At 44.0% G+C, this 22,654-nt stretch overlaps 2 protein-coding genes across 6 annotated transcripts; one reads left to right on the plus strand and one right to left on the minus strand.

Moving 5' to 3' along the window:
- Nucleotides 1–776: 776 nt before the first annotated feature.
- On the minus strand, nucleotides 777–6,681 carry cstf1 (cleavage stimulation factor, 3' pre-RNA, subunit 1). Its single transcript, XM_034533519.1, has 6 exons — nucleotides 6,570–6,681; nucleotides 6,005–6,193; nucleotides 5,620–5,897; nucleotides 5,318–5,515; nucleotides 4,813–5,203; nucleotides 777–1,801 (listed from the first exon to the last, which is right to left on the minus strand). Exons 2-6 carry the CDS (start codon nucleotides 6,171–6,173, stop codon nucleotides 1,542–1,544), a joined length of 1,296 nt encoding a protein of 431 aa, XP_034389410.1. The 5' UTR covers nucleotides 6,174–6,193; nucleotides 6,570–6,681; the 3' UTR covers nucleotides 777–1,541.
- Nucleotides 6,682–10,681: 4,000 nt separating this feature from the next.
- Nucleotides 10,682–21,406, plus strand: znf831 (zinc finger protein 831). 5 transcript variants are annotated; one of them, XM_034532749.1, is made up of 5 exons: nucleotides 10,682–10,722; nucleotides 10,996–11,151; nucleotides 12,390–16,590; nucleotides 18,508–18,746; nucleotides 20,505–21,406. In XM_034532749.1, exons 3-5 carry the CDS (start codon nucleotides 12,438–12,440, stop codon nucleotides 21,270–21,272), a joined length of 5,160 nt encoding a protein of 1,719 aa, XP_034388640.1. In that variant the 5' UTR covers nucleotides 10,682–10,722; nucleotides 10,996–11,151; nucleotides 12,390–12,437; the 3' UTR covers nucleotides 21,273–21,406. The 5 variants fall into 5 exon arrangements, with proteins under 5 accessions (XP_034388640.1, XP_034388641.1, XP_034388642.1 ...); XM_034532750.1 differs by having other exon boundaries at nucleotides 10,700–10,722; nucleotides 11,002–11,151; XM_034532751.1 differs by lacking the exon at nucleotides 10,682–10,722 and having other exon boundaries at nucleotides 10,729–11,151; nucleotides 20,505–20,829; nucleotides 20,983–21,406.
- Nucleotides 21,407–22,654: the final 1,248 nt, after the last annotated feature.

The raw sequence follows: 22,654 nt of genomic DNA on the forward strand, positions 1-22,654 counted from the left end.
GAGGAAATTTCTGTGGTTTTCTTTTTGCTTCCTCTTTTCTAATAATTCAGACCTACCTCCATATGCAGGACTTATTTATATGACTGGCTTAATTGTTTTTGGTGTTTGTGGGGTGAGGAGATTGTTTGAAGCAGAAATTCTTCATGGCTTTACTTGTTGTCCAGACAACAGCAGTCTGGGAGAGTCCAGGTTGGGGAATGCAGAGGAATGATGGGGCAGGGTGACCTTTTAAATCTGTGGGCGCAGGCTGGAGCTTAGAGGGGTTACTTCATCTCCTTTTGTTACTAAACACAACAAAGTGTTTTTCAGATGAATAATGTGTAGGCAGCAAAAAAACTGATCCAACATTTCAAGTTCGGACTTCTTCTAGGTTTAAGAATCAACCCTTACAGAAACCAATACCACCATAAGTACATGTGCATCTACAATGACTGTGTGTGTGTCTGTGAGAGACGTATCATGCTCATTCGTGCTCGCTGCAGGTTGCTCGCTTTATGCAGCAACAACTGTGGTCTTAAAATACACACACAATAGCACCATAGCTGTGATTTAGGAGCTCTGAAAGATACTTTTCACAGAAGAGGCTTGTTCCTTTTAGTTGTTTAATAAAAATGACTGAATTACAACAAAAGGCCGCAGACAAAATAGAAAAGTGGGAGGGGAGAAATAAAACAAACAACTCTGTTGTCAAGGAAGAAATATAGCTGAGAAACCTGAAAAGAGTGTCCGAGCAGAGAGCGGAGTTTTAAAAACGGTCAGGCTTTTTTCGAGACAGGTCCAGGGAGTCGTCCTCAAAGTGTCATCATCAAAAAGAGAAAACTCCGAAAGAAATGCTGCTTTGCTCTGAAGATGACGCAACTCCTTATCTTTAAGGGTAACTTCAGTATTTTTCAACCTGCAACCTATTTTGCCGTGTTTTTGTATCCAAGGCCGTGGTGACGGTCGTCTTTTCAGTGCAGCTTTTGGGTTCCCATCAGCCAGACCGCGCTCACGTTGACTTCAGATCTCAGGGAGGTGTGAACAGCATGTGGGCAATTGATCAAACGTCTAAAAACCGGGGCTGTAGTAAAGCTGAGACCTGCGGTCTAAGCCCTAAAAAAACAGTTCCCGATGATGCCGTTTCAAAATAAAAGCTTTTAAAATTAAACAAAATTACGGGGGAAACGAAAAGTGTTCATCCAATGTTTTACAGCCGCTCCTTTGACCACGACACACATCCGATCAGTCAGGTCATGTGGAGACAAACTGAGATCTGATCTGACCCATCCAAACGCAGAAGTCGCGCCTATAAGACAAGTGAAACCACGGCCTACGTGACCAACAGGGACATTAAATTTTGAAATTGAAAAATATAGAAGTTACCCTTTAAGTGTCGTCCCACTGCAAATTAAATAAAAACGAGAGTCACCACAGATCAGAAAGTGGCGAGTTCGCCGAGGTCATGGAGACGGAAGAGTCCAGTCATTCCGTTTGGTCCTCGGACAAGTGGAGACAATGTGAGAGGGGAGAGGAGGCGGAGCAGTGCCAGGGCAGGACGCGCCTCAGTCTGTGGTGGTGCGTCGGTACCAGAAGCGGGCCCGGAAGTCATCGCTGCAGGTCATGAAGCCGGGGTTGGTGGGCGAGTGCACGATGCAGCGGACGATGTTGTTGTGTCCAAGCGACAGCAGGTTTTTCCTCTCGGCCGTGCGCGAATCCCAGCAGCACAGGCTGATGGTGCGCTCGTCTGGCAGCAGCACGTAGTCCTCCGTGTGGTTGAACACGCCCTGTGTGCGATGCATCTGACGGCCGCTCAGCCCCGCCCCTGAAACGGACAGGGACACGTCACCACGGAGCCCACGTCATGGAAATAAAGTTCAATACATTTCAGAATATTTGACCCTTCGCACATTACAAGATTATATTTGAAACGCAGCATGATAACGTAAAGATTTAGTGTCGAACAATAGACATTTTCTTTTTTCATACTTGCGCTTGAAAGAAGACGTTTATACTCTATACGCTGCATTATTCTCCGAAACACCAGCGGGCAAGTACTACATGTATCATAAAGAAACCAAAAGGTTGAATATCCTGCATTTGATTTGGCTGCAAAATATTTACTCAAATGTAGATTTTTGAGAACACCCGTTTCTAAAACATCTAAAAAATAATTGGTCTATTTTGTATGATCTCCAGACATGTAAATAGTGTTTTTAAATCATTCGCATTTAGTGTGCCGCTTTTTAAGAAACTGTTTGTAAACTGGGCGATTCAGGGTATTAAGTGTAAATTGCCGAGAGAGAAACAAATAAAAAAAGATTTCAACCTGAGGCTGCAACATAAAAAGTGACGGGGTGTGAGTATTTCCTAAAACACACTGTAGATGTGCAGAGAAGGACAGAATGCGATGAGCTGAAACAGACCCAATGGCGGAGTGGCCTCATCTGGCAGCTTTAAGAGAGGTCATTGACAATGAGGAAGATGCCATGTCTAAACAATACCGTGGGAAAATATCTGCGGCTTCTGGAGGAAACCTGAGCATTGTTTTCCCATCACCTTTGCATGATGCCACTATAATAATGGTAACAGGTATACATTTTAAAAAGACAATAAACAAGCAGTGTGTGTTAATTTGTTTGATAAAGGCTCTCAAGATGAATATATTTAACCAACTAAATGACCATTTGTATATCAATCACTAGAGCAGTATTTAGAGCACCACCATGCAAGGTCCCTAGTGTTTCCTGTGTGTCTGTGGTGAACGGATTCCATAGTGATGCACCAAAAGCCTCATATAGAAGAGGAACTCTTGAACAGTTCTTCAAACTTATATTAAATTAAGGGGGAAATTGAGAAAGCGGACAAGATTTCAACACAAGTTGAATTCTTACACGAAATGTGTTCATTCACGTCACTCTGCTACCGCAATAAATAACTGCTGATTCTTGAGAAGATGACGGCATCGGCCACTGAAGATTGGCAGGCTTTTCACGTGTATTAGATGAATAACGGCTGAAGCTGCAACACTCAGCATGTTCCTGATAATGTGGTAACGTGTTCGTCTGCTAAGGTTGGTGGGAACACAACGGTTGCACTCAGTCAAACCAATAGACAGTGGCCTAAATGGGAAATAAAAAAGGGCCGATGCTAGTTGCTATAGGGTCCTATGTGTTCAAGATATTGTTTTCATGGAACAAAACTACCCTTTTCACTAACTTCCCGAAAAATGGATTTAACGACAAAAATTCCAAATGTTATCTTTTAAATTTCTTATTTTCATAAACAGTGGTCAATTGCATAAAAACACACAATTCTAATTAATAGGAAATAAATTATTGTATTTTCACTTTTGTATCTTGGCATTAGTAGTTTTAAAGACGTATTATAAGCTGCTTAGCGCTAGTGTTAAACAGGTCATAAATACCTCACGAATATACATTTAATATGGCTGTGAAAAAATCCTTCAGACTGTACTTGTTCAAGCCTCTTTACAGGATATCATCTCAACACATCTTGATCACGTTAGAATTTACCTTCATATATATATATTTTCATTGAATAGAGTGTGAACGCATCATAATGAAATTCAATGCAACCTTCGTTAAAGTTAACAAGCTCTCCTCCTCCCGATTTTCTGTCTCACACGCAGACATGTTTTGTTTGGCTTCAGTAACGTGTTTCGTTCATGTGCAGCACTTGGCCGGTAAACAAGGTTGGACTAAGACACTGCACGCGGTTGTTGTCCTAAGCTATATGAAGTGTTAACCGCAGGCGTGTAGGTCCAGTGTAGGTTTGATTTGTATTTCGTATACATTTGGGATAACAATGTTCCTTCAGGATGATTACAGCTCGACATTATCTGAACGGAAGCTGTAAACAACTTTTTGTTTTTTGAGAACAATGAGCCAATTTGTTGAAAACACCAAATTCAGTCACAATGTGTTGTTTGTTGGTGTGGCAGTAGACTTGAATACTTGGAAAAAAGTATCGAGCGGAACATGAACAAAGCCAAATTGAATCACATCAAACTAGCAAATCACGGTGTATAAGAGTAAAAAAAAAAACTATTGGATCACAAAAATAAGATACTAATGGTATCGGATGAAAAGGAATAGATGACACTTTAAGTCACAATAAACTCAAGGTCGACTTCTACAAATCCCAAGCATGTTAAAAGGAGAAATTCTCCATGTTTTCTCGATGGCCGTTCAGTGCAGTGGATTGAAGCACACATTGCTCAGTGCGTGCTACATTTCCCCCGTGAGCCGAGATCTCCTGTTGGGATATCTCGTGTTCTTGCAATGTGTGCATCACAATGCAGGAACGGTTTTACTCCTCACTTGGACACAGGCGTACCGGAGACCTTTTGCAGGATCCAAGAGATAAACCGTCACCGCACTATTTGAGGTGTGCTTTTATGCTGAAAGGAGTGAAGCCGACATGTGCTGCAGTTGTAACGTGAAAAATAATGAATAGTTGTTGCCGGCTTGTTTCACGCTGGTACGGACCTCTGTGTTTTTCTGTTCCATTACCGAGGGTGCAACTCGGCTTCACTATGTTTCAGCTGGATGTCAGGGGCTTGCGCGCAATGCCTCCTGATACATGTAGGTACAGCCAGCACACCTACGCAAGCATGTGAACTCAGCTTTCCCAGTCAATATAGGACAAAGTGAGGAATGTATTGCTTTAATTAACAACCTTTAACATCAACACCGACTGGACGTCCATAAAGAATAAAAAAAAAAAAAGTGCAGAGATTTCCCTTCAAATATATAAAGCATTCTAACATGTGACCCGTCTCCCTGTGGCTGTAGCAAAACGTTTCCTCCTTACCCGTGTACTTGACCAGTGTCCGGCCCGTGGAGATCTCCCACAGTTTGACCACTGAGTCTTTGCCACTGGACAGGATGTACTTGGAATTCTTGGAGAAGACGGCGGAGCACACCTCCGCTCCGTCGTGGGCCTTGTCGAAGGTGGTCACGCAGCGGTTGGAGACGCCGTCCCACAGCTTGATACTGCCGTCCTTGCTGCAGCTGACATAGGTGTTGGCGCTGGGGTTGTAGCCAACACCGCTGATGGTGTCCGTGTGCTGGTCCAGCGGGTTGCAGGACACAAAGCACTGGAAGGTGTTGACGTCATAGAGACGGAGGGTGGGGTGCTGCGTTCCCACCAGCAGGAAGTCGCCTGACGGGTGGAAGGAGATCGAGCGCAGCATTTCAGCTTCCTTTTTGGGAAACGGGTGAGAGCATTGGATTACAAAAAATTATAGCAGTCAGGATAGAATTAAGAAATGAAATCGTTCCCAGCCTTCTTTACGTCAGCTTTGGTCATTTCTAACCTGTATATATTTAAATGCTCTTTTTGCAGAGGGCTTTGAGTAGTCAAACAGCTTGAGGGTGTAATCTCTTGAGCCGGAGGCTAGAATCTGTTCAGTGGGATGGAAGGCGAGGCAGGTGACCTCGTCTACGTGGTCATACAGGGTCCGAATCACGGGGTGATTCTCCATGTTTTGCTGCGCCGTCTCGTTCATCATCACCTGAAATGGAAACACACAGACAAAAGCAAAAAGTAAACACAAACCTGCTGGATCAAAAAAATAAAAAATGGGTGCAGTGTACACCGATCTTAAATCTGCCTCGCCTCAATAGGCATAGCACTCTTGGCCAGCATGCGCTCCGTGTCCAGGATCTTGATGGAAGCGTCTGCAGAGCCAGTGGCAATCAGCTGGCCATCGCGGCTGTATGAGGCGACGCGGCACGGGCCCTTGTGGGATGTTACGTAGCAGGTCTCGTACTCCGACGCCTCCGGGGACATGGTCTGGACATCGGCATCAAACTCCATATCGATGCCCACGCCAGGCGCCACTGTGTCCGAGCGCCCGATGGCGTACTGGACTGCCGCGTCATCGTTCTCCATCCCTGAAGAGAGAAAATAAAAAAACTGTTGGAAACTGCAGTCGGGGAACCTCCAGAACCATTGTATCCCTCTGACGTGTAAGACGTGAGGGGTGGAAGACAAGTTCTACCTGTCTTTGCAAGCTGCATGAGCTGCTCAGAGGGCGACACAACATTCTGTGGTTTTACTTCAGTGATGAGACTGTTGGCGATGTTGGTGTATCCGTCGTGGAGCAGCTGGCTTATGATAAGCTTGTACAGGTGCTGTCGGTCCTTCAGGGTCGGCTTGGAACGATACATGGTGTGACTGGAAGGGGCCCCTTCAATGGGGACACAATAAAGACACAATGTCAACCATTAATCTCATGATTACGTTAGCCGCTGTTACGTTATCCCCTCAATGATATATATCGAATGCCTTGTTGTAGCCATCATAGCTACCATATCTACCACACGCGTCTGCAAAACACACCGTTAGCTCGGACAGCTACAACAAATGAATGGAAGTTGTGCTTAGCAGTGCTGCTAATATTGTTAGCTTGGATGCTACAGTCGAGACCGAGCAGAAACGGCAGAAGCACGCGCGCGGATTTGATCCCCCTACCCGCTGGAGGTTCATATTGCGCAACAGCGGAGGTGGGCACAATTTAAGCACATGAGCTGAATAGTACGTTTTGAAACACAAAAATATCTGACCCTCTTCAAACTTCCAATGGCGCTCCTGGACCCGAACGTGCGTTGTGCCGTACGCATTTGCGTCCTACGTCACAGTACTGGACGAGTCCCCCAGTGGATTTTCAGATTAAAAGTGCACGGTGAATCGCTACATATCGGTGTAATGCTTTTATACTGAAAGGGACAAGGATAAAAAACTCCTTGTTTTTATCTTTGGTGAAACTGGTAACGCCTTAAACTGTACAATTATCGTTTAGGGAGAGAAAACGGTGGCCACGTGATGACTATTTGGAAATGAAGATAAAACAATAAAATGTGTTGATTGATGTTGATTTAACTGCCTTATGTTTTTCATTAAGCTATCGTTCAGGCTATCGTATGGCGCATTTAGAAGGTATAAATAACAATAGCCATAATTAACTTAGACTAGATCTAGGCCTAGTGCTGAAACAGTTAGATGATTGACATAAAACTATATTAAACTATTTTTATAACTGATTCATAGTTTAAGAAGGACGATATTTGTTTTCCAACAAGCCACAGATCATGTGTTTACAGCTAATTGTCTGGTTCTCTTTGTTTACAATAAAATAGAAATGTTTTAGAATGTAGATAGATCACCTTCTTCATCTTGGAAGCTGTGCCTTGAATTTCCCTCCTGTTTCTGACATGTTATAGTCTAATAACAACAACAACAACAACAACAACAACAACAACAACAACAACAACAGATAAAAGGAAGACATAGAACGATATGCTTTCCTTCCCTTTTCCTAATTTCTAACACATACATAATTTATATTTGGCCCAGCAGAGGGGGCGCAAGTACAGCATCTCAAAGACAAAGAAAGAGAAGTTGTGAGCTTCTGCTAAGGCTTGAGTGCAGCTTTGTTGCCATAATTGCAGTCTTTGCTTGACGGTTGTTTACTTGAAGATGCCTTCTGTTGAGCTACGTGCTGAACACATCAGCTAAGATTGTGTCACAGGGTAAAACAGAGACAGTTATTATGGATTACAGTTTAACACTGACAGGCACATGCACTGTATTTGGCAGTTCGTAGTAGTGGTACTATTAGAAGTGGTTCTGAAGACAAAAGTGGGGCACAAGACTGATATTCTTCATCCGCTACAAAGACACAAGTGAACATATGAGTGGATATAGCCCTCCAGCAATGCAGCACCCACCCACACTCAGTTGCCACTTCCTGTGGCTCATCACTTCATTTGCTGGCAAAAGAAGAACAAAAGGGAGTGTAAAACATGTAGATAGATTATGGCGGCTTGGCCTGTTAGAAAGGTGGGCTTTTTCAAATTATATATCTGTCATTTAATGTGTAAGTATTTTGAGGCAGGCAGCTTCACAGTCCTCACAAAATGAAGTCATATTTTGAGAGTTGAGGGCAAGGAACTGTTGACTGAAGATGTTCTTTAGTTGTTCTTGCATGATGCTTTTTGAGCATTGTATGAGATGTACTCCTGTTTGTGACTACAGGGGTCATCATCGGGGGCAAAGCTCAACATGTCTGACAATTTTACTCCATGGCAAAAACAACTATAAATACACCAAGCAATTTATCCACTTGTCTAAATAACTGCAACTAAAAGTTCAGAGGCTCAGCAACTTACGAAACTGGGGGAGTAGCAGAACACATTTACTTGCTCTTTGGTCACTGCAGACCATCAGCTGTAAAACTTGACTCAACCCCCGTATCCTAGTAACCGGAGTAACAAGGCCAAAATAGCAACAACATTAAACGCCTGCTGACTGTTTTGGAGAGGACATCTGTGCAAATCCATATAGACTATACACATACTGTGATTGAAAAAACATTTAATCTGACTCAGTCTCCACAATCACGCCTGAAACTATGCTTCCAACCTGCAGAACTGTGAGCTGTGGTAGAAAACATGCGTGGTAGGAGGTGTCTTGTTACCATGTCAACACAAAGCATGCTCTGGATCGGGCCTGCAGTTGCCTTGGAGACCAGCTAGAGTCGAAGCAGCTGAATGATATAAGAAAGTATTTGTTTTCTTTCAGCAGATGCCATCTGATAATTGCACAATGGATCCCACACGATGACATACCGTTGATGAAAGATCCCGGTTTTGAAAACATCACTAACATTAGAGCTAATGAGAGTCAGAGTATCTTTAAATATGTTCATGGATTCCCATTTCAAAGGAAAGGGAATAAACTTAAAGCAGCTATAGTCAATCATGTTGTATTAAAGGGTCTGCAGAATCCACACACTTGATTGAAAACAACCAATCAGAGCCAGTCACTGCCCGTCTGATAGTTAGCTTGACCGTCTGCGAAGCTATGCGCTCCCCTCCCAGCTAGCTAGCCAGCTGCTCAATGTGTTTTACTGCGACTCCGGCAGTTTAATGCGTCCTGGTCTCCCTCGATGACGTAACATTTTTTCTGGGGGAGACCAGGCACGTTCATCCGCATGTATTGCCTGCGCTGCAAACTTTCCCTGCAAAGCTCAAACCTCACATTCTTATCAAGCACATTGGTATTGCCAGATTAGTGACAACTTTGCACTTTTTTTCTCCTGTGACCGGTGTAGGATGAAAGCATGGTGGAATGGGATTGGCTGTAGCTCAAGGGGGAGCTCATGTAGGAGTGTGGTCGTCACAAGGTACCCTGTTCGATCCCCGCTTTCCCCATAGTTGCCTGTCGAAGTGTCCTTGAGCAAGACACTGAACCCCCAGTTGCTCCCCGGGTGCTTCATCCTTAATAACTAAGGATGGGTCCAATGCAGAGAAGAATTTCTCCACGGGGATCAATAAAAGTGTACATTTCTTTCTTTATTTCTATTTCTTTCAGACATTCATGGGAAATAGAAAAGTAGCTAGCTAGCTAGCTCGCTGTCTATGTGACGAGCAGCAATTGACACAGCAATAGATTCCTCCTGGTTCTTGCTTGTTTTTAGCTCATTGTTATAGTTTTACAGCCTGGCATCATTTCCAGCCACAGTAGCAGGCAGCTGAAGAAATCCAATACAACCAATGAACTGAGATAAATCCACTGAAGCCTACATTACCAAATCCAACACCTAACAGTACCCACCCTCAGGAAACCACTGTTAGCTGCTAGCCACAGGCTCGGCCGTTGCCATATTGAGAGCTGTATGGAGGCAATAGATATGAATGTGTTATTGAGCAGCTTTAAGTTAGCGACTAACATCTTGCTAAAGAGTCATATATTTTTCTGAGGAGGTGGTGGATACCAAAATAGAGTTCAAAGTGGGAATATTGAGTCATACATTTGTCAGGTGGCTATACAATATTTCAAATTAATTCTAATTTACTTACTAATTTTATTAGACCTTTATTTTTTATTTCCCAATGAGATTAAAAATCTCTTTATCGAGGAAGTCCTGGCCACTAGGGCAGCATTAATACTTTCACCAAAAAAAAGAAAAGATTGAGAACCAGCAGTTTATATATTATCCAATTCAGTCACGGTGGAGTTATGCCAAAATTATAATTCTATCTAACGGGCCACATACAATGTATAATGTACCACTCAAGTTGTCCAGAGAGGCACATACTGATGTGTCACTGGCAGTTGCATTGGCCATTAGGTGGCATGACTATGTGGACAAAAAGTGGGTGTATGTAAAGAAATATGTCTTTTTATGAGCTGTTCAAAAAAACCCAGCAACGATCGGTCTGTTGACATGCATTGTGTTAAAGAGTGTAATCTTTGGCAGGTTGAAGAAAACTGCTGCCAAAAATAACCATGATCATTTCCTCAGGATTGGTCAGATTCCTGAGTTTGAAAAGCAAGCAATACAATATGTTTTCTATTTCTTATATGCGCAGAATGCTCAGTAAAAGGTTGTGATTTCAAAAAGAAACGCACTGCTGTATAAGCATGTGCAGTATGAACTGGTGTACCCTCTGCAGAATATATATACATGCTGTACTGGGGGGCTGTGGTTGGAGGTGGGAAATTCACTCGAGCCACTCACAACTCATCCATTTGTTCTCTGCCTCAGAGAGAGTGAGAGCAGTGCATCAACATTAGCTGTGCTGCACCCTGGTCCTTGTGGGTGTATGCAATACAGTGTGTGGGAGGAAGTAGGTGGGGGAGCAAGTAGGCCTTTATAAGTCAGCCTCCAACTGTTGATGGTAAAGTCAGTCAGTGAGTGCGTGAGTGCTGAAGGTAAGCTCGCCTCCGTCACTGCACTTCCTCTTCCATGCAGTTGCTTTCACTTCTGCACTATCACTCTGTATTTGCCTTAAATCCTTCCATCTGAGCTGGGGGCCTGATCACTCTGTGTAATCTATGTTTTCAACTTGTCCTCCGGAAGTCTTTGTTTGACAGCTACACACCCACCCACCCAGCCAGCCAGCCAGCCAGCCAGCTCTTCTCCCTCCCTCTATTTTCATAGTGCATCTTCTCTGTCATTTGCATTTGTTCTGCTTCCTCAACAAGAAACAGTTCACGTGGAAGAGCTGTAAGAGATTTGGGAGGAAGACACTTGCCCGGATGACAGAACAGATTGAAACGTGCACCGAGGACGGGGCCGTTAAGTGGAGGAGGTTTTCTCCGCTGGACGATTATTGCTGAGTGAAATGCATAGTAGGAAAGGTAAGTGACTTTTGTTGCATGTTTTAGACAGTTTTCTGTTGCTGCTGACTTGACTGGGAATGTTCTGGTTCCACGTTCTGTTGTTCTATAATACCAATTTCATCTTCTCAAAAATCCTCTTGTCTTCCCCATGTTTATATTTTAATGCCACCCATTTTTATTATCATTATATACAGGAATTTGAGTTGCTCTTTAAGTTTTGACCAATTGGGTGCTGCAATAAAAAGGTTTGTTTTTCCTGTTAATTTTAAAGGTTTCTTTACCAAGTCGGTTTATCATTTTAATAATAAAAAACAATGAGTAACTTTAAATATAAATACTTATTTGTTACATTTTATTTTAGTAAAGCGATACAGCTTCTAAATTAAACACATGAATCTGATTGGTCCTCGGTATCGGCCGATACCCAAAGCTCATCAGGACTAAAAAAGTCAGACAACACATCTGAAAGGAAGTGAAAGCCCATTATAGTAAGAGAGTAGTTTCTTAGTTAATAATTATAGAGAAATAAACTCACATAGCTCCTTGTTTTTTACTCAAACATGAACAGAGACAAACTTTTCCTCAGTTCACAGCAACACAAAAGTATATTGTGCTCCTGCTGTACAACTAGCAAAGCATGTGCTCCATGCCAACTTCTCCTCTGTGGGTGAATTCTGCAAAATCACGTAGAACATACATGGAGGAGCAGCATCACAGCAACAGGAAATGAAATTAGCTTGAACTAATACAGGCTGTTTCCTCTTTTCACAAAGGTGGCTTCTTTACGCTCCAATTGCATTACTGCACAAATGTGACATCCTGACGGGAGACAAAAGCGCCAAATGCCACTGTGAACATCAAGGGTGTGCCATTTAATTGGTGCAGCTTGGTGACAGAGGCAACCGATAATGTTAGCAGACACATTTCATTCGGGGGGATAAAAGCCTCTGATACGAATACATCTGCTCTCACTCTCTCCTACATCGTTCCAACCGTGTGTGTATTTTCACTGCCTGCAATATATCTTCAGTTGTGTATTCCTACACCACTTAGAGATTCATTGCTTCTCTCTGAAGAGGCTTTTCAGATATATATTTTATTTTGGTGCTCTAGCGTCATATCTCCCTGGCTTTTATCAATCAACATTCAAAACATCCAGACTGGATTCATGCTCCTTTTTTTCTCTTCCACTGGGTTAAGCGCTGTTTGATCTGAGGCAAAGCAGAGGTATAATGCAAACTGTTCTTATTTTACAGGTAATTAGAGACCTGGCATTGGTACATCACGACAGCAGCAGGGTTACCATGGAGACTGGCAAGCCGGGATTGGCGAATGATTCAGTGCACATCAGCTCCGTAGCAGCGCAGACAGAGAAAAGGATGGACTACCAGGCCCCACTGACGGCTGTTTACATCCACACGGTGCCAGCTCTACCAGCACAGCCTTACCCTCTCCAGACTCCAGTGGCCGTCCGGGAGCCAGCCACACTCCATCTGGCCATGCCGGCGCTTTACTCCAAGGAAACTCTCCCCTTCTTGACATTCCATATTGCTAGTGGATTGCAGTCTCAGCCAGGACTGAGTCTGGCAGCTGCCATTCCTGCAGTCAGACCCAAGTCTGCAGGAAAGCACGTGTGTCCTCACTGCGGACGGGACTGCATGAAGCCCAGCGTGCTGGAGAAGCATCTCCGCTGCCACACCGGGGAGCGGCCTTATCCCTGCATCACTTGTGGAGTTTCTTTCAAGACTCAGAGCAACCTCTACAAACATAAGCGTACACAGGCTCATGCCCGCCTCTCGTCTGAATCAGAGCTGAGCAGCCTGGACAGCATGTCCGGCTCCAGAGAGACCTGTACCTCCAGTTTGTCTCTGGATGAGCGCAGTGAGGATTCGAGCAGCCTGGACAAGGAAGCCACACCACCTCCAAATGAGATCACCTGTCCAGCCAGCACTGCAAAGGTCTTTTCTGTAAAGACACAAGGTTTTGTGAGTGAGCAGAATGCGTTGACCCTTGCAGGTCAGAAGATGGAAGCAAAGGTGAAGGAAGTAGTAAAACAGAGGATGGAAAATGAAAAACCAACAGCAACTGCCAGTCGACATATTCCTCTTCAGCGGCAAGAAGCCACTCTGCTCTCCAAGCAGTGGGAGAGCTCTGTATCTGGAGGGAAATCGCAGAGCCATGAGAGCACAGACTCGGGCTTCAGTGAGAGCAGTGATCACTACCTGAGCCGCGGCAGCCTTTTACCTGACCACAGTACGGATTCCCTCAACGAATCTACCATGGAGCATCTTGAAGAAACCGGCAGTGCACAAACGACTTCTGGACCAGGCCAAGGTGGACAGGAACCTAGAGGCACTGCGAGGGAGCAGGAGCAGAAGAATCTGGAGGAACGCATAACTAAGCTGATTTCGGAGAATACAGCTGTTGTGGAGGACAAACAGCTAGAGCACGTCAGGCCGCGGAAGACAGTTCTGTCAAAGCAGGGTAGCATTGACCTCCCCCTGCCGTACACGTACAAGGACTCCTTTCACTTTGATATGAGGATCAGTAAGGCTCCAAATGTTGGGTTACAAAGAAGCAGGAACCTCAACTTCTACAGTTCTGTGCCCACTCAGCAATCCAACACCATGGAGCACGCCCCCCTAACCCGCAGCAACTCCCTTCCTTTCAGCGTTACCCTCCTGCAGCAAGAGAGGAGCAGCCCAACCTCTTCCTTTCAGAGCGATTATGTAACACTTGGCCGGAGAGGAAGCTCTGGCCAGATCAATCCAACAGGTTTTGCAATGAAGCATTCATCCGCCCACCGGCCATTGGTCCGACAAACAGCCGTAGACGGCAACCACGCAACAGACGGTCTCTTTGCAAATACATCTGTGGAGGAGGCGTGCGCCAGCAGCCTCAGCTGCGATGGGGATGGTAGTGACATTTGTCGAGAGCCAAGCAACAGAAAGTTCCGAAGGAAGAAAGCACAAAAGTTTGCCTTCAACAAGTGGTACATGTACGGGGGAGGGACATTTAAGAAGCTGTACAACGCTGAGAAGGGCGGCGATGACGGTGTCAGCAAAGGCAGAAAATGTCCAGCAAACCCAGAGCACGAGGTTGTTCAGGGCCTGTCGAAAAGGTCGTCAGCAGCAACAACAATGAACTTCACAAGCAGCAGTGCAACAGCGTGCCAAGCAGGCTGCACTCCTGCCAGACTATCCCTTGTCTCTACCGTGGATTTGAATGTCAAAACTGGCCATATTCATACATCATGCAGCTCTCTCAAGACTCCACTTCGGAGAAACCAAATAGGCAGCATGAGCAGAGCAGAAGCAGGGAGAACGCTTGATGGAGAAAAGTATATTGACTCCACGTTGCAGCTGTTTGAAGCTCATGTTACCTCAGACAGGAAAAAACAGAAAACTGATGACAAAATAATTTTCACTCTCGGGATGGAAACCGACCCAAACACACCGACTCATCCCCGACCCTCTGTCACTGGCAGTGTGCCTCAGCAGGATACAAATCTCGGTTATATCAACCTACAGAAAAATCTGAAACATACTCAGCTCACAGCAACTCTCTTCCCAACGTGCATAATCAATGCAAATACAGCATCCATCAGCTGCTCACCAGCCACATCCACACCCTCCCCTGCCAAGGCCAGCTTCCTGCCCAAGTACCAGCTCAAGTTACCGAATTCCGCTGAACCTGATTCAAGTACTTCGCCGCATGTTGTGGATAAACCGGCAGAAACTGGTGGCCACACTATCACCTCTGCTCTGTCATCTTCTCGCACAGAGATAACCTCACTTGTAGTCAAAACTTCCGAAAAGAAATGCGATGGTCCTGTCACCCCAGCAAATGCTTTCAGTTCCAGACAAGACCAGCTCCCCACGCCTTGCACAGTCACGACCCTTTGTCGGGCTGAAACGGCAAAACTGAATCCAAACGCAACTTCTTGTTGTGCAATCATGCAGAGGCAATTTTCAGCAACCACAATAACCACAACCTGCCTGCAAAATGATCAAGCAGGATTATGGAGCAATTCAATACACGCCACCCCATTTGCAGCTGGCTCAGCGCCTCTGCAGTTACCCAGACCCACGGTTTCGTACTTCCCTGCCCCTGCTACACCTACCATAACCACAGCAAACAGTATGTCAGCTGCTGCTGTCACTACAACGTTTGCACAAGGTCAACCTAACCCTCTGTCACTCACACAACTCTCGCCAGCATCAGACCCTTTAAACAGCGCATATGCCACCCCAGTTGTACCTTGTCACATTGTACCGTTTGATCAGATGCAGCCAGATGCCCAGAACGTGTTCCACGTTCACACGGCGGACCTCCAGATCTGCTTTCAGATCATATCTGATGAGCAGCTGGCTCTCATTGAACCCCAGATCGAGAGGCAAGCAGGTAGCGTCGTCTCGCAGAGGCGTGACGTGGAAGTGATCCGGAACACAGCTCAAAACTCTGTCGCAATGGAAAGTAGTCATGATGGAAGGAGCCATCAACAACCAGGACATCAACAGGGGTTGGACCAAAGGGAGTCTTCAGTCACACTTGACACAATGAGAATAAAACCTCCGCTGTCTGCACAATTTCGGACGGCAGAGCAAAATCTCCACCTGACTGAACTCAGGGATTCCACTCAGGTTACAGTATCAGTTGAATCTACTGGCTCTGAAGCGCTAGGCTCGCTGCTACACCCACACAAACACAGTCATGTAAACACGGTCACTGTGACTCAGAGCTGTATGGGCGATGTGAAGTCTACTGCTGCTTTGATCGAAGGTGTAGAGTCCGGAAGGAGCCAAACTTCTGAGCAGGAGCAGACCCTTTCTCTGAACCATTGTGTGGAGGAGCAACGTTCGCCAAGGGTCAACCAAGGCGGAGTGATCTCACAAACTCTCTCTGGCCAACACAAACTCAGCGAGACCCCTCTCTCTTCCAGCACAGTAAATCAGAATACTAGCGAAAGACTGAGCAAAGAAAGCAAACTTAAAAATCAAGCAGCTCCATGTAGTGTAGGCACAATGAGCGCCATGGACGAAGCCTCTGCATGCAGCAGCAGCAGGTCAGAAGGTGGGGAAACCAACCCCCCCCTGCAGGTTGGGCTTGATCAGGCCTCCGGTGCTGCGTATGCCGATGCACCTCCTGGGTCAGTGTCTTCATTTCCCATAAATAAATGCAATTCTTCCAGACAGATGAACGCATTCATCTGCTGCAGTAATCGGTTGGAAGCATTATCAGAGACTCCAGATTCATCTAAAGATGTAAACATGGGATGTGACAGGGCGAGACCTTCACATGATTCTGCCCCTACACGGGAAGGGAGTCAGGATGTAATCAGCTCAACCCCTTCAGAAAAACAACTGGCTCAGTTTATGTCAGTGTCTTCTAACATCCAGGTAGAAAGACCCAAAGACACCCCAGCTGTGCCTACACATATTCAGAGCCCAACTGCAGGTATATGTGACTATTTTAATTGTATTACGTATTCATATTGTGTATAATGTGAATGATATATAGTGCAGTACGTGCATTTGGCCAGAACATTGAATTTGAAGCTGCTCTATACAAAACTCTGAGGATATCAATATTCCTGCTATATAAATGCTCTGAATGTCAAATTTTAGCACCTTTGTGCTTGTTCATTAAATAAGACACTCAGTTATGAAGGTAAATAGCTGACTTTAAAGGTTGTTTGATAATGTTCACATCCAAATTAGGTGAAAACGTCAGGACTCTTTTGTATATAGCACTAGATTTCGGGACTGTGTCCATACTCAAGAGTATGGACATAGAAACCGACGGTTTCATTAAGTCGGTGACTGTAATTAAGAAATATTTTATGACAAGTTTTAATATCTTCATTATGTTTATATTGAGGACTGCACTGTCACCTCCCAGCAAGAGGGGACTGGGGTTCGGTTCCCCGGTCTGGACAGCCTTCTGTCTGGAGTTTGCATGTTCTCCCCGTGTCAGCGGGGTTCTCCGGTGTCTCTATATATTTTTACTGCGATAGACTGCCAACTTGTCCAGGGTGAACCCTCTTGGCCCAATGTCAGCTGGGATAGGCTCCAGCGCCCCGCGACCCTGACTAGGATAAGCAGTTCAGAGAATGGAATAGAATGTTTATATGTGTTGACATGGTGCATATTCCTACAGTACTTCTTTATTTGAGAGTGCGAGGATACAATTTACAGAGAAAAGGTTGTGGTGGGGCTCTCACCAGGGACCATAGCTTATTTTTTCCCCATGGCCTCAAGTAATTGTAAATCCTCTAAAGATTAGCAAAAAAAGAAAAAAATGTTTCATAATACTTTGTTCAACACATTCAGATGTATATGAATCACAAATACTGTTCATCTGGTGTGGATGTGAACAGCCTCATCAGCTTAAAGGCCTCTTTTTGAGGCCTCCTTGTTTTGGTTCCAGTCAACTGTTCTGCAGTACTGCGACAAAACAACAATAATGGGTCTGATCTAATACTTTTGTGCAGACTGCACTCGATTTGCATAACCTTTAATCTGAGCACATGTCAAACCAGGAACCAGTTTTACCCACAAGGTGGCAGCATGTGATCAGTGGTTTTGCAGAGTGGAGGCCTCATCTTAACCCGGTTTTGTGTGCCAAATCCCGGGAATGAAATGCACCATTAGGAATTTAAATTGTAGTAAAAATATCAAAGGACAGCTTGCTTAAAAATCTCTCCGTTTGCAGATGGAAATCCTGGGGACAACTGTCAGTGCACGTGGCTTTAATTTGGCTCATTACTGCTCCTTACTGCCCCCTGCAGGCTTTCTCAGAGAACTGGGTTGTCCTGCCGAATTTGACGGTGTCAATCTGCAGGACCCTCTTTACATTAAAGAAGATTATAGAGAATAACGAAGTTAAAAGGTCGTTGTGGGTGCACAGAAAACACAGAAGCTGCCACTTACCTCACAATGAGACATTCTCTGATAAAATATGTCCCAATTTCCATAAATGTCCAAAACATAAATCTGATCCAGTTTTTTAAATTCTTGTTTCATTTTATTGACATGTTTTAGGAACATAATGTTGTATAAATCAGGCTATAAATGATATATGAACAAATCTCTCTGTAAAAACCTATAATATAGATGGCCAACTGGAACGTTTGGGGGATGTAAGTGCTACTGAAGTGGAGATTTCTGGCTCAGAGTCTGAGAAAAAAAAAGAGCACATTTGTTTTTCATAAAGACAAAAATCCCTCCAAGGCATATTGTATATGACCACATAAATATGCACTGCTTCTTTTAGTGTGGTTGATGGGCCGGGCATATGCATATGAAAATGAAAATGACAAAAACGGTGGACTCGCAGCCCTAAAGAAAACAACTGTTGTTTTTCTTTCCCAAGGAATTACGGAGGGATGTGTTGCCCAGAAGGAGCCCCAGACACTGGGATGTAGAGGGACCCCAGGGCGGCCAGACGTCACAGACGGGAGGCCAAAGCAGAGCCAAGAGGCCGGGAGGGCAAACCCGCAACACGTGGAGGGGAAGGATGAGAACGGAGGAGTTGAGGCCAACTGGGTGTCAGGATGGCGGGACCAGGCCGAGTCCACCTGCACATACACATGTTTACCAGAGATGCCAGAGGTGAGATCGAATGAATACATTCAATGCCACAAAAAACGAATGTACAGCCCATAAACAAACATGTCAACTCAGATCCTAACTACTGGTAACACACACACCAACCCTCTCACATGTGTATATACACACATCTAACTACACACATGCAAAACAAATTAAATGGCACAGGAACGTCTTAACATGTGGATTCTTTCCAATCCTCTCTATTTTATTCTATTTTATTGTTTTAATAATTGTTTTAACTCCTCTAAGACTTTCCACAAATCCCCTCACAGACATATATATTAGGACTAGGAGGTTTAAGGCCTAATGGGTTTGTTACTAAATAGTTTTTTTGTGTGTTGTTTTACTCAAGAGAAGAGAGACAGCCAAGACATTTTCTTAGACATATAGTTACAGCACAATGAATATACGGTCCTCAAGACTTCAAACAGAGAAGAATGCAGTTTGAGAAAGAGAAAAGACTTACACAACAGAACAAATATGCTGAACCGAAATATAACCACAGGCAGTGGCAAATGAGATATAAATCATGAGGCTTTGAGCTTTTTTTGCCAAAGTTAAAAAAACATTGGCAAGCCATTATAACAAAAAAAGATGTGGACAGCTGTAGACAGCAGTTACATAGGCAGCCGCTAGAATAGTGGAGAGATAAACACACACATGGAGAAACAGACTCACGGAAGAGCAAACACTCAAGTACATGCTGTATGTAAATAGTCAGACACACACTCACGGCATTTTGTTAGCCAGACCGACGGTTTAAATCCTTACTAGCGGCCCCCTGCCATGTTCATTACATCCCTAGCACTGGATAGAAGAGGTGAAGTTGTGATGAAGAGATGAAGAGCGCCGTGACGTGCTGCCATTGAGCCCAAAAAGACATTTCCCCATAGACTTACATTTTGGAAAGAGATGACTGTAAATCAGTGGAAATCTTCTGCCTGAACACATAAATATCCCTTGTTTAAACCATTAGGTCCTTAAATCAGTAGTTCTTCTTTCCTGTGAATGAGCCAGGTCTAAGCCTATGGCGTTTAACGTGTTGGACCTTTATTCAGTCCTAATCCTGACTAGTAACCACAGTCTAGGTAGGCCCCTACAGTTTGAACTCAGTTGTTCAGGGATAGTGTTGGAGCTCTGGTAGTGGTGACATGTCAATCACAAGGTAGTCCTGCCCTTAAGCATACACTGCTTTAAGTTCTATTTGACTCTAAATGGACCATAATTTACTAAATGAACATCATGCTGTATTGAAGAAGACTTGAAACCAATGTTTGAAACCATAAACTCATGTTTACAATGTTTACTGAGGGAATAAATCAAGTGATAAGTCATTCTCTCATAGACTTCTATACAATCTGACTTTTTGCAAACACAGGAGTCGCCCCCTGATGGACACTTTAGCATCCGCATCACTTTTCAGGACCGGAGGTTGCGGCCCTGGATTTACGGCACAGTTAACGTGTCAAGTTATTTTATTAAATAGAACCAGCTAATGGATTTTTTTTTTTAAGTTTGAGACCAGCTCAACTTCCGTCAGTTTGTAGATTCATGTTGCGGGGCTTCGCTCCAAATGTGAACACAGCATTAGTGGCCGCTGTGTCCTCTCTCCCAGCAGGAAGGGACTGTGCCCACTGTTCCTGGTGGGACTATCAACCAGGGCGTACTGTCCTCAATTCTTCAGGCGCCAACCCTCTGGACCCGTCTTGAGTGTATTATTATCGTGGTATGATGGTAAAATTCTTGTCTTATTAACAGGAAGAAGACACAGCGGTCAAGGTGGATCTCTTCAAACATTCTTGGCTATCTAAGCATCATCTTCAGCATCTTTCTCAGACGCACTCAGGAATGTCTGAATACCCTCCACGAACTCCGAGCAATCTTAATTCACTTGCCAGCGGCGGTCAGACTGACCTTTTCCATTCTCCACAGCTCCCGTTGGATATGAACAACTTCTGTTTCTCGGAACAACACTGGGAAAGCAGCAGCATCCATAACCAACAGGTCTCATGTGAATCTAGTTTGATTCAGCGTATCAACGCTCGGGCCCAATTAGCGGACACGCAAAATGCTTTCTCACAAAGTAAGTCCGGCCTTCTGAAAAATCAAGCATTTCCACACCGGGACAGAACGCAGAGCAGCATCACTCCTGTTCAGCAAAGACATACAGATGCTAAGTTGACAATAGGCAGTCACAGAAGCCCAAGTGTCTCGCCTGATTCTCATTCTGTTCAAGTCAGTAGAGCTGCTGCTGGATCGACTGGATTGAACAAGAATGTGCTGGATAATAATGCTGCGCCTCCATCAGAGCCTTTTACATTCCGAGAACCTTATGATTATAACGACACCAAGGACGGAGCACCAAATGAAGACAACAAGTACCAGTCTTTTTTCTTGTCCGGCCAGCTCAATGGCTTCCAGCCGGCCGAGTGTCTGACTAGTGGAGTGAGGCCCGTGCAAAGCTGCCAGGACCACACAGAAGACACCAGCAGCGACGATGAAGGGAAGCTCATCATCGAGCTTTAGCTGAACAAACACACACTGCTATTTGGAGTTTTATAGCTGCTGCACATTTAAAACATCAACGGTTGAGCAAAGCTGAGAAACACATGTGTACACGCAAAACATGTCAAAATATGAATAAAAAAGTGTACTGTCAATGACTATTTTAGTTTTCATTTTGAATGGGGCATTAAAAGGGTAAATGGGCAACTTTGCATGAACAGTGTAGGTAGAATGCAAGCCAGTGCTGCGTCCTATCGTACCACCAAGTTGCAGTTACAACTAAATATAAATACAATACAAAATTAAGACGAGTGTGGAGGATCATGATAAGTAAAAGTCGGGTCCATTATTATTTGCTTCTTTAAAAATCCATTGAAGGTCCCCAGTGGTTCTCCTAATGTATTACATTCCAAACATGACCATTTTGGTCGAAGTACGCATGTGGCTGTCTTTTATCTGATGGGGAACTAGACCCGAGACTCCATTGACACAATCACTAATTGTATCTTTAACTTTGTCCATGTGAAACCCCACTTTAAAAATCTAGACTAACTCTTTCAGGTATTTCCAAACTTAGCACAGCTAAGATTGACTCAGCTAGTGCTACTGTTCACATTATTATTAACCCCATTGATTAGCTTACTCTGGCAACAAACATCACAGTGGCGACTCTGGCTCAGTGGTGAACAGGGTTGTCCTTCAATCAGAAGACTGGTGGTTCGATCCCCAGCTCCGCTAACCCATGCCGATGTGTCCTTGGTCAATACACTTAACCCCCAAAACTGCTCCCGAAGCTGTTCTTAAAAAAAACACTGCAGTTCCGAATTTTCCCAGTTGAATTTTAAAACTTCCAACCTCCAAGCGTTCTAAGCTACCTTGGTTGATCAGCTATAAGCGTCCATGTCACAAATGTTTTGCCATGTACTCATTGTCCGTTAGCTAGTGATCAAATAAATACCTGACATCAACAGGCACCATTTAGCAATCAACAGCACGGCTATTGTTTCTGTTAACAGTGAGTGCGTGCTTGTTTCACATTATAAACATACTTATAACGTATTATAATTTGCATATAGCCATGTATAATTATAGTTATATGCATTCAAAAGTATTACAAATGCTTTATTACAACAATCATTACACATGATAAAACAATTAAAATGGCTTATATGGTAAAGTATCAAAACATTTTTGCAATTATCATAGTGTATTATAATTCCCATAGTTGTAATACATTATCGTCTTCTACATTATAATCTTTTCATAATGCATTATAATCACTGTTATAATACATCGTACAATGTGATTATAAGTTACTTTAAGTGGCCATTGTTTGCTTAAAAAAAATTCAATTCAATTCAATTCAATTCAGTTTATTTTGTACAGCCCAATATCACAAATTA

This window comes from Cyclopterus lumpus, chromosome 5 (assembly GCF_009769545.1).
Source record: "Cyclopterus lumpus isolate fCycLum1 chromosome 5, fCycLum1.pri, whole genome shotgun sequence".
In the NCBI taxonomy this organism is placed as follows: Eukaryota; Metazoa; Chordata; class Actinopteri; order Perciformes; family Cyclopteridae; genus Cyclopterus; species Cyclopterus lumpus.